At 44.1% G+C, this 13065-nt stretch overlaps 1 protein-coding gene across 2 annotated transcripts; it reads left to right on the top strand.

The window, feature by feature from the left end:
• The first annotated feature begins 5914 nt into the window (after positions 1-5914).
• LOC124661593 (dual specificity protein phosphatase PHS1-like) lies at positions 5915-11444 on the top strand. Of its 2 annotated transcripts, XM_047199473.1 has the most exons (11): positions 5915-6249; positions 6963-7001; positions 7107-7285; positions 7699-7912; positions 8137-8310; positions 8404-8564; positions 8655-9687; positions 10195-10347; positions 10426-10653; positions 10743-10900; positions 10987-11444. In XM_047199473.1, the coding sequence occupies exons 1-11, from the start codon at positions 6187-6189 to the stop codon at positions 11354-11356; spliced, it is 2772 nt and encodes a 923-aa protein (XP_047055429.1). In that variant the 5' UTR covers positions 5915-6186; the 3' UTR covers positions 11357-11444. The 2 variants fall into 2 exon arrangements, with proteins under 2 accessions (XP_047055429.1, XP_047055430.1); XM_047199474.1 differs by lacking the exon at positions 6963-7001.
• Positions 11445-13065: the final 1621 nt, after the last annotated feature.

Below are 13065 nucleotides of genomic sequence, written 5' to 3'. Positions count from 1 at the left end.
ACTGAAAAACTGTTCATGTAGCAAGAACAAGATGTGCTACATGTGTGGTTTTCAGGTCAAGTGCCTGTTCTTTTGCTCTGCCTAGGTTCTGAACCTATGTAAATGTGTATGCCACGGACCGATGAAGATTTCAACACTTGGTTTGCTTGGGAATCCTCCAATGCAGACACTGCTATCCAAAATGGCATCAAATTAATCATCTTGACCATTCGGAAAATCTGGAGGCCACGCCAACGATATGGTCTTCGACAACATATATAAGCCCTGTGAGGCAGGATCTTGTTCAGTCCATCCTCGATGAGGCCAAATTGTGGTTGCTTGAGCCCGAGAGGTTAGCAAAATGCTAGCCTTGTATAGTTTTTTTTTTTTGACTGAAAAGGCAGTGCAGAGCTGCTTTTCATTGATAATAGAGAAAAAAGTTACAAAATTAAGGACAAGCAAGAAACAATAGTAAAACACCGAGCTATGCTAAAAAAAAACTCAACAACATAGTATGGATTAGTCAGGTTCTCGTGGTCTTTGGAAAAGCTCACACACTTTTCTGCGTCCAGCAATCAACCATTGATCTGCTTCACCCAGAATTGTTGCAATGATGTTTGCCATTGAGTCCTCACGCGCCTGAAAAATACGCTTGTTTCTTTCCTTCCAGATGGTCCACCAGACAAGTTGTGTTAGAGCGATCCAACCTTTGTGCTTGTTCTTGGGTAGCATGCTTCGCGTGTTTGAGATCCATTCAAGCAGGGGTTGATGTTGCGATTGAAGGAAGCAGGACGGCAGATTGGCCAAAGGCAAGATTCTACACCACACCTGAATCGTGAAGGGGCAGCAACCCAGCAGATGATGTGCAGATTCTTCAGTAGCCGTGCAAAGGGTGCATGTGTCGTTCTGAGGCCAACCTCACCTTGCCAGCATATCAGCCGTCAGGCACCGACCTTGAACAGCAAGCCAAGCGAAAATACGACATCGCACAGGGGCAACACTATCCCAGATGCAAGAAATGAAAGCTGTTTCAGTGGCGCCAATGAATTGAGCGTCACTTTGTTCGTTCTTTTTTGTGTTACTTTTCTTTTTCCTCCGTCTCCTTCTTTTGGTTTTCTTTTGTAGTTCAGCTACACCTTTGTATAGTTTTTTCCTTCGAAATGGAGGTGATACCCTGGGCTTTGCATCAAAATGATGCACAACCTTTTTTTTATTCAGCTACACCTATGCAGCTCAGCTACACCTTTATACAATTATCAATTGGCTCAAGGCCTATAGGCCGGGGCAGTCATTTCATCTCTTCTTTCTCTCTCTTCTCTTCTCTTGAGAGTCGCCTCGGCTGCTCCGGCCCCTCTCTCTCCTTCCTCTGGTGGCCTCGCCAGCCGGAGTGGAGGAGGGAGGGGGCTCCCCTCTGTGGAGAGTAGTTTAGGTTTTCCTTGCTTTACCCATGTGGAGAATGGCTTCATGCAAGTAGTTTGCGGCAGACCAGATCTTGGCAGCCAGATCGGGAGTCCAGTGTTCTTCTTTCTTGCTGCCGTGCTTCTCTGTTCGGAGCTAGTAGTGGGGGAGAAGACCACCGTCGCTTTTTATAAGGTTGTGTTCTGGTTCGGTTGCGGGTGCGATCTAGAGAGAAGGAGCTCCATTTCGATTTCTTCTCCGTCCTGCCGTGGTGGCGAGGGGAGAGGTGGCGGTGGAGCTGTGGTCTTCTTCAAATGGCGTCTACCTTTTCTCCGGTGGTGCGACGATTTTGAGCTCAACCACGCAGGCGGCATCCTCGCCTCCGCAATCTTCGGTCGGCATGGCGGCCTCTTTTCAACCACCAACGAGGAGGCCTTTCACCACTTCGCTATCGGAGTCGCCGCCAAGTGGTTCATCCTCGTCGACTTGGAGGTGTCCAGTGGCGGCTGTTCTTCGCCGGAAGAGGGCACTCGAGCAACCTTCCCTTGTTCGGCGGCGAGGCTTGAGGACGCCGGCGACCTGTGGCGGAGGCACCCGAGGACTTGATTGCTTTTTATCTTTCTTTATAGGGTGTTTTGTGTAAATGAGCAAGCCTTATCTTCAAATATCAGGTTCTTTAGGACGAGTTTTGTTAGGGGCCTGCTTGCAATTTGTACTTGCCATGAGTTTTGTGAATGTAGTACCACCGGGGTCTTCTAGACCTCTCCTTTGTGCAAAAAAAAATACAGTTACCAATTTCTTGCGGCTTTCTTCTAATATACAAAGACACCAAAGCGTGTGTTCGAGGAAAAATAAGTTCAGGATGATTTGTGTTGTCGGATGATTGCACACGGAGAAGAAAACAATAAAAATAGTGTGTGAAATATGTTACAGAATAATTCTTTTTTGTAGTTATCTCTTGTTAACTTATTTCTAATTTTTATCCAACATGATGGTTTGTAAATCCATACTACTTTCATGTGCATAAATCTGAAAGTGTTGAAGGAGGTGATGTATGTTGTGAAGTGTATAAAGTAGATTGCCAAGCCCTTTTCCATCAGTTCGGACTTTTGGTTCAAGTGGCTAGTGCATGAAGCTTAACATGGTATCAGAGCCCTAGGTCTCGAGTTCAAATCCTGGCTTTCACATGGTTTTCGCAATTAAGCCTAAAAATTGCTGTTGTTCATGGTTTTCGCAATTAAGCCTAAAAATTGTTGTTGTCCCCCTCTTTAGCCACCGCTGATGCCCTGTTTCGGTGTGCTCTTCTTCTTTCACGTGTTGACTTTCTCTTCTCCCGTCACACGCGAGTGGGGGTGTTGTGAAGTGTACAAGTAGATTGCCAAGCCCTTTTCCATCAGTTCGGACTTTTGGTTCAAGTGGCTAGTGCATGAAGCTTAACAATGTTTATCACACATGATTATTTAGTGAAGATTCGTATGCAATGGGTAATGTAGTGCTTACCTTTTGGATCATAGCGCACGGTTAGTTGTGAGAAAATTGTATGCGTAGCACACGGGTTGTTTGGGGAGATGTACAAACTAGTGCTACATTACAAGGAAGAAAAATGCACACATTTCATACATAAAAATAATATGCATCATTTAGAATATGTAATTTGATAACATAGAAGGATTGGTGGTCCACTAGATTATCTATACATTGAGATGATTCCTAATGCTATTGTAGCCAACTAGACGACGTCAGTACATCCTAGATATCTCGAAACCGAGGTGAGCATCCAGAGTGACATACCTGAAATGATCATACCCCTATGAAAACTCGGACCAGTTGACGCATCTGATGGAATTGTGATCCTTCTTCACACGCCATGTCCCAGTGTAATGGTTGGGCAGAGCATAATAGAAGGAGTACAATTGGTCGTCGGGTTCGGGACCATCATCCGGAGGTCGCGCGCCCCCGGAATGGCTGCGATGCCGGAGTACTCGAGCATCTTCACATCATTGCCAATAGCAGCGCTACACATGTTGATAGATCCATCCAAGGAATTCTGTAAGGGCCTTCGACCCGCATCAACGTGCACAATCTGGAAGATGAGGACCTCGCTGGCGAAGCAGAGTTGGAGGACGACAGCGCACTGCCTCTCCTCCATGGAAGCTTCTTCTGGCTACCTGGCTTCGCGACGGTGTACTCATAGTTCAACCCAACACAATTGGTTGGAGCGACGTCGAGGGAGTGCTCCTTCACCCGGCGGATCCACCACTCCATGCTCGCTGCATGGAGGGTGAAGGACACGTAAAAGAAGATGTCTTGCTCATAGAGATTGTACTCCCTCGAGGGTGGCACGAACACCATTGAAGCTAAGGCTTGATTTTCTTGGATTTTGGTACGCGCGGAAGTGTGGAGAGATCGATCGGTCGAGAGGAGAGAGGCAAGGGAGATTGATCTTCTCGTAAAAATATTGTAGTAGTAGGATCCAATGTAAAAAATGATTACATTTGATCAGTGTGATCAAAGGCCAAGAGGGTACATGCATCAACGAAATTCCAGGAGCTAACCTCGGAAAATTTCTAAACACAAGTTTAAATATTTTACCATTTGAGATGGGCTGAAGAAAATGAGACAGGGGCATTAAAGTAAATTTCGCAAAACTTTTACACATGATGAGACACCTTCCAACCATCTCAAATGGTGGGAGTATACGGCAACATTTAATCGTGCACAAATAGAATGTTGTGATCCAGAAAGCATTTCCGGACCGCGCACAAGATTCATATTATAAAAAAAAATGCGATTTGGGGGGTAAGAAGCCCTCCAAGCAATTCAATAGATGATATTGGTGTGTACAGCGAGAGAGCGGGCGCTAGCACTCGAACTCAAGATCTCGCGGGTCACTGCAGGTATCAGCACCCGGCAACCATCCGGGCTATGCCTCGGTTCACACAGGGTTCATATTATTGAACGTGAGCATTGTTATGTTGCATACATAGAAAAGGTTTTATGGGTGCCATGAGGGACCTTAAGTGGTTGTTTGGATGTCGTGGATTAGCCCTACGTTTTAGCAAAACAGGTTTTACGTATATTTTCTGGAAAATCGGGTTTACTAAAAATTCTGTTAGGAATAGGCCCATGGAAAAACACGTTTGGCCTAGGAAAACCTTAAACTGGTTTAAGACGTGCTCTGTTTGGCCTACCCGTTGAGGAGCTAGCTTTATCCTCTCGTCTTCCTCCAGCTACAGAACTTCATCCCCTTCCCTGGTTCTCTCCGCTTCGCACCTCCAATCCAGCACAGCCGAGCTTCGCGAGCTCGCAAGGTGCCTAACGCCGACCGCTCGAGGAAGGAGCGGCCAAAAAAAGTTTGTTGAGATTGAGTTTTCTTTAATCGTGTTTCTACAAAAACGACTATTAGTCGTTTTGGCCAAAACGCATATTCCTGGCTTTGTGGAAACCGATTTTTAGTAATCCCCGTTTTTGTTGCCACAGCCAAACACGGATTTAGTTTGTTAGATAGTTACGCTGGGTTACGGAAAACTAGTTCTCCCAATACGGTGTATCCAAACAAGGCAAGACCCAATATGTACTGGCGGTGGATTGCAACTATTTTTATAGTGAGTTAGCCAGGTTTGAACTTAAGAGCTCCTAGTTTGGCATATTAAATTGATTCAATAGTAAGTTTTTTAAAATTTAAACTGTTAAATGAGAGGTTAGGCTATATATTGTAAAATCAGTTGCATTTGTAGTTGGTTAATGACCCGAGGATAAGGTGGCAGAGCAGAGGGCTATCCTCGCGTCCTTCGAGTCGCTGAAGCAGACCGACGATGACGCTCGTGCCAGCGAGGAAGCCAACAAGGAGCAGCGGCGCCGCACCATCGACATCTCCATCCAACGAGCGCCGATAGAGGAGGCGGGCCACTGCTTGTTTACGGAGGAGCGACAACGAGGACACGGCGGAACACCAAGCTCTTTTTGCTGGCCTTTGGAGGATGCGGCAGCTCCGGGAGCGGAGCATGGAGGGATGCGATGACGGGACGGAGCCGTGGAGCGCCTCCAAGAACGGCGAGTAGGCTAGCGTAGATGAACTGATAGTTTCATTTGAAGTTGTAAAATATAATCAAATTAAATGAAAACTTTTATTTTCATCTTATTTAATTGTTTTGGGTATCGATTGGAGGCCTGAATCGAACATTCCCTAAGAATTTGTTTGGTACTAGAGTTTTAAAAAGAATTAGCGGGAATAATCCGCACCAAACTTTAAATCCCCACTTATCGGCACCACGCGGCAGCGGCCCTGAAATGCTCGATTCGGCATTTTTTCTGGGCGTCATTTAGGAACCCGACTGGAGAGATTTTTTTTTGTTTTTTGCAAACGACTGGAGAGATGTTGTACGTACCTGCTTTTGCCTGCCGAGTTTCATGTCATCTGTTGGAGAACCTATCTGGTCGCTCGATCCTGGATCTGAGGGCTACGCTATACTTCGTCTCCACAGTTCCCGAAAGCGAAACCAATTTCCACTTTCCGCCTTTCCGGTAACCACTCCACGTCTCACTGATTCCTTCACTCTGCTCTCTACTTTCGTCTTCCCCACTCCGCCCCCTCCGTCACCGGCTCTCTCTCCCTCCATTACGGGAAGAAAAGCCGACACCCAGACGGAAAGGTGCGGACCAGAGGAGGAAACCCCGCGCAAGAACATCACTTTTCCGTCCGATTTGACGGCCCGCTTTCCTTCCGGGAGCTAGCCGGCCGTATGCGCCGTCGCGGCCGGTTATATCACACCGCGCGCCTGGGTCGTCAACCGCTACCTGCGCCCCTCCATGGAACATCGGGCAGCCCGGCAAGAGAAGGAGCAGGAGGCGCCGCCGATCCCTCCGCCCAGGGTGAGTTTGCTTCATCTCTGTTTCCTGCTCGTGCGCCGCGATCTGGGGCTGATTTGGTATTTTCTGGGTTGTTCTTGTGCGCGATTTCGGGCCTTGGGGAAAGAAACAGCCCATGTCCGGGAACATGCTTCGGGGCAGGGCTCAACTGCCAGCACCCAAATGCACCTGCTACATTACAACTAATTGATCCCGATTCGGTGGCCAGAACCCAGAAGCAATGCATTTACTCGCTAGGTTAGTCAATGCCAGCAACCCCTGATCGAATCTAGCAAAACACTACATCTAGATGGGCCTTGGGTACAAACATATACCGCGATTTGTTGTCATTTACTCCCCATCAGTTCTTTAGACTTTTGGCTACTCTACAATGTTAATCTTTGGAAGGAGACGTGACAAAACCTGGGAATTTTTTAATGCAACTTCAGGAACTAAGACCTTAATTTGACTATTCCCTCAACATAAAATAGTCGCAGGAGTTCTTCTCATCCTAGTGTTAGGTCTGAACCCTCTTGCACTACTCTGCTTGTTTGCAGTTGTGAATTTAGAGAAGTTGGCACCAACTTTATCTGGTTTATTTTAGAAAGTGTCGGCCTTGTTATGTTTCTGGGTCTGTCTTTTGATGTCTTTATGCTATCATCAACCACAACTGCATTAAATAATTATTTCCACCCCAGACTTAATAGTTAATGTTAGAAACTTAATATTTCTTGTAGGAAAACGACGAGGACAGAGAGCTGAAGCTATCCTCTCGTGTAAGTACTTTTGATATATCGTTTAATGTTTCTTGATTTTCATTACTGCGCAATGCCTGGGATTACAATCGTTTGGATCTCCCTAATGTATCCTCGTGTTTATAGGTGGTTTCTTTGATCTTTGGTGGTGATATATCAACACCAGCACAGACATTTGAGAAATGGGTGTCGCTGGTACGTAAGCGGAGTGGGACATTCCGTCCATCAGGGTTCCCGCGTCGCAGTTCAAAGATTGAAGTGATGCCAAGTGGAAGCTTCTCGCTATTTAGGAGCGCAGACTTAAGGTTGCTTGTCTAAAGTCATCTAAATCCTAGTACTTGCTAGTACTTGCTAGGGCTTAGATTACTATTTGCGGTTACTAAACTAAAAGGTGTCTGCAATCCTCTGATTGGTTCTGTCGAAACATAATTCTGTTTTTCTTTTGCTAAAAATAACTTCTGGTGAAAATCTTGCATTATGTTTTCTAGAAGGAAATGGTATGCAAATAGGTTATGAAACCTTACCTGGACACTCACCTGTGAAAGAAGATTGAATCATCTTTTCAGTTTCTCTAGTTTATTACCTTTCGAATTTGTGTTAGTTCTAACATGTAGGGGTTTATTTCATTATGCCACTTAATTGATCATATGCTGGTAAATCATCTCGTTATGCTTGTTGTACTAATGGTATCGTTGTTTTGCTACTGTGTTTACTATAGTGAGCTAGTGGTTAAAGAAGAACCAACGAGCAGAGAAAAGAATCCTACATTTGATCAGCCTCCTGAAATAAGCGTGTGGGAGAGGCTTGGGAGTGCTTCTGCATTAGACATTGAATCATCTGACTTCTCATGGAGTATGCTGTCATCTCTGCACCATACAGAACACAGCAGTAGTTCGGAACACTCTGAAGATGAGATGAGTAAAGCTCTTGAGGTTTGTTGCTGTCTGATGACGATTTGAACATTCTTCCTATAATTTGCCAGTGAGAAAAATAAGTATTTTCCTGTACTTTATTTTCCATATCAGAGACCACTTTTCAAGGCAGTTAGCAGGTTTCCAACATTTTGTAGACTATAGATCATACTTTTTTGTCTGTAGATTTTTATTTATTTACTGGTGTATTTGACATGCTGCTTTCATCTTCCTGTGTTTTATAGGTGACTGTGAACTCTGGTGGCGTTGTATTCTTTGCTCTATTTAATTATTTGGATAACAACGGTTTACCAAAAGAAGAAGCAGCTGTTATAAAGTTTGCAGCATCAAAGATGGCAACACAGGCAGAACTTTTGGGTTATGAATTTGCACGCTTGCTTGGAGTCCAAACACCACAAGTATTTGCAAACCCCCAGTGAATACTAAAAGAAAATATTTTATGTCATCAATTCACATTTGATTTCTTATTTAGCATCTTCTAACAACTGCAGGCTAGAGTAGTACATAATTCTAGCCTGGAGTGGCAGGAGATTAGACATGCTGCGGAAAATGCACGAGAGATCGCGGTTTCGAATAAAGATGAGATTGGTGAGATGACTTGCTCAGAATTGTTGGAAGCTCTTGAGCTAAGCCGTTGTCTTCTTCTAATGAGGTACTGCCAACCCTTAGCGCAAATATGATAATACAGGTATTTTCCACTCTGAACTGCATATGAGATGTTAATTGTTTCCTTTTTTGTCAGTTATATTCATGGCTCACCCCTGCTTGAGAGTTCAAAGGCATTCAGTTCACAGAAAGCTGCATGTGCTACTTCTTCATCCCTTGGAAGGGTCTTGATGCTAGATCTGATACTCAGGAATGAGGATAGGCTCCCATGCCGTCAGCTTGGTTGGCGTGGCAATCCTGCGAACCTGATGATTTCAGATAGATCATCCTTCCCGAGTGTGGACAGATTTGAGGATTCAAAGAGCGCTTCAGAGAGCTCAAATCCATTGCTTTCTAAAGAGAAACGGTTTCACTCTGCAAATGGAAGATTAGATTCTCTCGAGGTGGACCTCATGTCACGAAAAGCAGATGCGTCTACAAGTATACCAGAAAATGCTGGAAGTACGAGTGGGACTTTGCACATTGTAGCAATTGACACTGGGGTGCCCCGTCGCCCGCCTGCAGGGAGACGTTTGAAAGATCATGAACGATATCCCAAAGTTGTAGAGCTCATTTTGAATAACTCGGACTACTCCTCAAATATCTTGTGTGAGATTTCTGGTGGTAAACTTGGGCTTTCTGGACCTGATGAGTCAATTACTTCCATTGATTCTTGTTGCTCTCTTTCTGATGAAGAAAATGCTTCTGCGATTCACGAATTCCGAGTGGCATTTCGTGCAGCTCTTAGGGATCTTGAGGGGTTCCATCTGTTTCTTCTCCAGCTATACCAAAAACTGGATGGTGTTCTGCGAGTTTTCTCATCCATAATTACTAAAAGCTCTGAGGAACCTGACCATAATGACATTGCAGTTTCAGATTTTCCATCTCCAGGAGTCAACTACAGTACTCCTTGCCCACCTAATAAGCAACTAAACAGTGAGCTTCATAGTGACTCTGGAGTTCTTAAATCAGCAACAAAGACATCTTCTGCCGGATCCCGGGGAAGCTTAGATTCAGTTTCTCCTATGTCCAGGGACAGTTGGAGCAATAAACATTTGAGGGGGAGTGCAGATTCTTCCCGAAGTCTAAGAATGACAATGAAACTTCGTGATTTTCACAAGACTCCAAAGGTGAGAGTTTTGAGTTCCCAACTAAAAAGTTAGGATCAATTTACTTGTGTTCAAATTTGAAAACACACTCAACGAGTGGCACTGCCATGTTGAAGCTGCAACTTTGCAGAACCATCCCATACGAGTGAAAGTTCATGCAAAAAGCAAAGAAGCAATGCAATTTTGTTTTACCGAATGCAATACATTATTGTAGTAATCATGCATTTGACCCCCCACAATGTTGTAGTTCTGGTGCCGTTAATGGCCCTAAAGATTACCTATATGATTTTGTAGTCAAGTTGATCAGTGTAGAACATATAATGGTTTGCAGGTAGTCTGTCTTTAAATTCTTACATGTAGCGTTGATATTCAAGACATATGTTGCCTAAAGATTGTCCTTCTACCGAAAAATACATTTGCCTAGCTGACCAACTCAACTGTAACTGCTTTGTGTGTATGAGATTGGCTTTGGTTTTGCAATAATGTTAGTGGTGAACTGAAGTTAGAAGTGCTATTGTGATGCAATAGGTTGATCTAGATCCTGAGTTGACCAAGGAGATAGAACAATGGAACGAAGCGTTTAAGAGTGATGTGATCAGATTTTGTCAGGAGAACAATTTTCATTCTGGATTCTTTGATGGAACTGAGAACAACATGGTGGGAGATGCCTATGAGTTAAAGGTGGGTGACAATTTGTGTAACTTCATACATGCATTTAACTTTTTTCGAGCAACTAGTCTGATGATAAATAACTTGCAGGTGCGTCTTGAGCACATCATTGAAAGGATAGCCTTGGTCTCTGATGCTGCAAATACGGAGCGACCTTCTCTTGTGATCAACAACGTATTTATAGGTGGGGCTCTTGCTGCAAGATCTAAGTATACCCTTCAGCATTTGGGCATTACCCATGTACTATGTTTGTGTTCAAATGAGATTGGTCAATCGGATACCCAGTTTCCTGATCTTTTTCAGTACAAGAACTTCTCAGTAAGAGCAGCAACCTCTGGTTTAGTATTTTGTTACATATACTGGTTGTTTTTTTGTGTTGATGGAAAACCATGTTACCACTTGTGCAGATTAGTGATGATGATGATGCAAACATCAGTGATCTTTTTGAAGAAGCATCAGATTTTATCGATCAGGTCGATGTTGTTGGGGGTAAGGTTCTCATTCATTGCTTTGAAGGGAAAAGTCGGAGTGCCACAGTTGTCCTTGCCTACTTGATGCTCAGAAAGTAAGAATCTTAGCTATCTTCATTCATGTCTGATACTTTTTTCACTTTCAAGACAAAAAAAAAAGAATGACATTTATTCTGTCCAGCGGCTTCACTCTCGCGAAAGCATGGAACTTACTAAAGAAAGCACACCGTCGGGCACAACCAAATGACGGTTTCGCCAAGGCCCTGCTTGCTCTAGACAAGAAACTGCACGGCAAGGTGTCGATGGACTGGCAGCAGAAGCGTCCAGAGATGAAGGTGTGTCCAATATGCAGCAAGAACGTGGGCCTGAGCACAAGCTCGCTCAAGCTGCATCTGCAGAAGGCGCACAGGCGGCTATCTCAAGGCAGTGTGGACAGCGCCATGACCATGGAGATCCAGAAATCGATCCAGTCGCTCCGGATCAGCCGTGGTGGGAGCCTGAGCCCTTCTCAGAAGCTGGCTAAGGCATTTGCCGATGAGCTGAGCTTCTGATCATTGGATCTTTTGTACCATCTGCTGTGACAATGTGATGTACACGCATTGATACACTTGTACTCTAGTGATCAAGCTGTTGAGAAAACGGGAGTCAAGTGTGAGCAAAGAAATGTTCAGGTTTCCAGTGCAAGCGCCCATGTGGTCAGCCCACACAATGTTCATGATTCGGCCCAAACACATAGAAATAAAATTATAGACAATGTCTTCAAACGGGAGTATCATATTTGTAGCCAGCTTTGTCATAGCGTAGGAGTTTGTCCTCACCTGGCATGTTTCGCCAACAACTCTTAAGTGACAAATCAAACGCAAATCTTCCACAGAAAAGCAACTTCGCATTGTTAGTCTGGCACAGGATAGAGACAAGCCGATCCCCTAATTCGTCAGGCGCATATGCGGAGGCGCTTCCGTCGACCAATCATTGCACAGCTTGCGAGGAATGGTCTCGGCACCAAATTCCAGCATATTCTCGCGATGCTTCGTGTGATTCCTGTGGTTCACGCCATGCATACGACACGACAGCACTTATTAATTTCCCAACATTTTGCATATCAACTTACTTGCTAATTTAAGGTTGACCGAGAATTAGTTCCAGATCAACTCGACAATAGTTAGATTTGTATCATGATTTGTGCATACGAGAATTACACATGGATGTGTAATTGCACATGCATGTGCAATTACATATCCTGCCTTAGTTGCAACGTAAATTACACATGAAACCAGGTGGCCTAAAATTAAGCAGGTTGACTGGAAATTAGCCGTGGCCATCAACTTAGGCCTTTCACAATGAGTTGGCTCTTGGCACGTAATCATAGGTAGTCAGTGGCGGAGCCACACTATGGCTGTGTAGTCATATGACTACACAGTTTTCCACTTACATAGGCACAAATCATGCAGAAAAATACGAAAAAAATCATATAAATACATGTATTTGACTACACAACTATAAACTGACTACACAAGGCTAACGTCCTGGCTCCGCCACTGTAGGTAGTGGTGTATCTTAAGATACAACTACTACAATGCATTGTCTTGTTTAATGATTTTTGTGAGATGCATGCATGTGATTGGGTTAGCCATGTATTTTGCCTATGACTCTATGCAAGTGTTGTTTCTTAGAGCAAGAGCAATAGTGTAGCCGGCAGCTAGCTATAACAGCATCATCTATAGTCAGCTTATAGCTAGCATGTACAATAGTAAGCTATAAAAGTGTAGTCCTTTTATAATACATGACCCACCTTTTAGTGTCACATAGTGCCTAGGAGCACGTGCTAGAGCTGTCTATTGCATAAGACTGCTCATAGTGGGAGTAACATTGCTAGTAACATCACACATCTCAAGGCATTTTGGTGACATGGCATACCATAACATCACACACCCCAAGATAAAATGAGTCTACAATATAATAAATGACACAATGCATGACACTACATATAAGTTATTACCCACTATAAAGGTAGTAACCTAGACTAGTAACATAGCATATGTTACTAGTCTAAGTTACTCCCCACTATGACCAGCCTAAGAGTCCACTTTCCTTCTCTCTCCTAATCTCTCTTCTCCAACTAAGCAAACTTATAATATTTTATCTATTATAGCCAACTGACGGGATCTTATTGTACTTGCTCTTATCTAAGATACAATAACACCATCTCTCTTCATTAATTATAGTGCCACATAAGCATATTGCCTATGATACCGTGCTA

Source organism: Lolium rigidum, chromosome 6, assembly GCF_022539505.1.
Source record: "Lolium rigidum isolate FL_2022 chromosome 6, APGP_CSIRO_Lrig_0.1, whole genome shotgun sequence".
Classification (NCBI taxonomy): domain Eukaryota; kingdom Viridiplantae; phylum Streptophyta; class Magnoliopsida; order Poales; family Poaceae; genus Lolium; species Lolium rigidum.
Note: the sequence above shows the minus strand (reverse complement) of the source record. Positions and strands in the feature narration are given on the sequence as shown.

Excerpts from the sequence above, each read along its gene's own strand:
- LOC124661593 (XM_047199473.1), top strand. The coding sequence starts at position 6,187 with ATGGAACATCGGGCAGCCCGGCAAGAGAAGGAGCAGGAGGCGCCGCCG. Across the intron at positions 7,002-7,106 it reads AGCTGAAGCTATCCTCTCGT|GTGGTTTCTTTGATCTTTGG; the intron begins GTAAGTACTTTT and ends TCGTGTTTATAG. Across the intron at positions 9,688-10,194 it reads ATTTTCACAAGACTCCAAAG|GTTGATCTAGATCCTGAGTT; the intron begins GTGAGAGTTTTG and ends GTGATGCAATAG.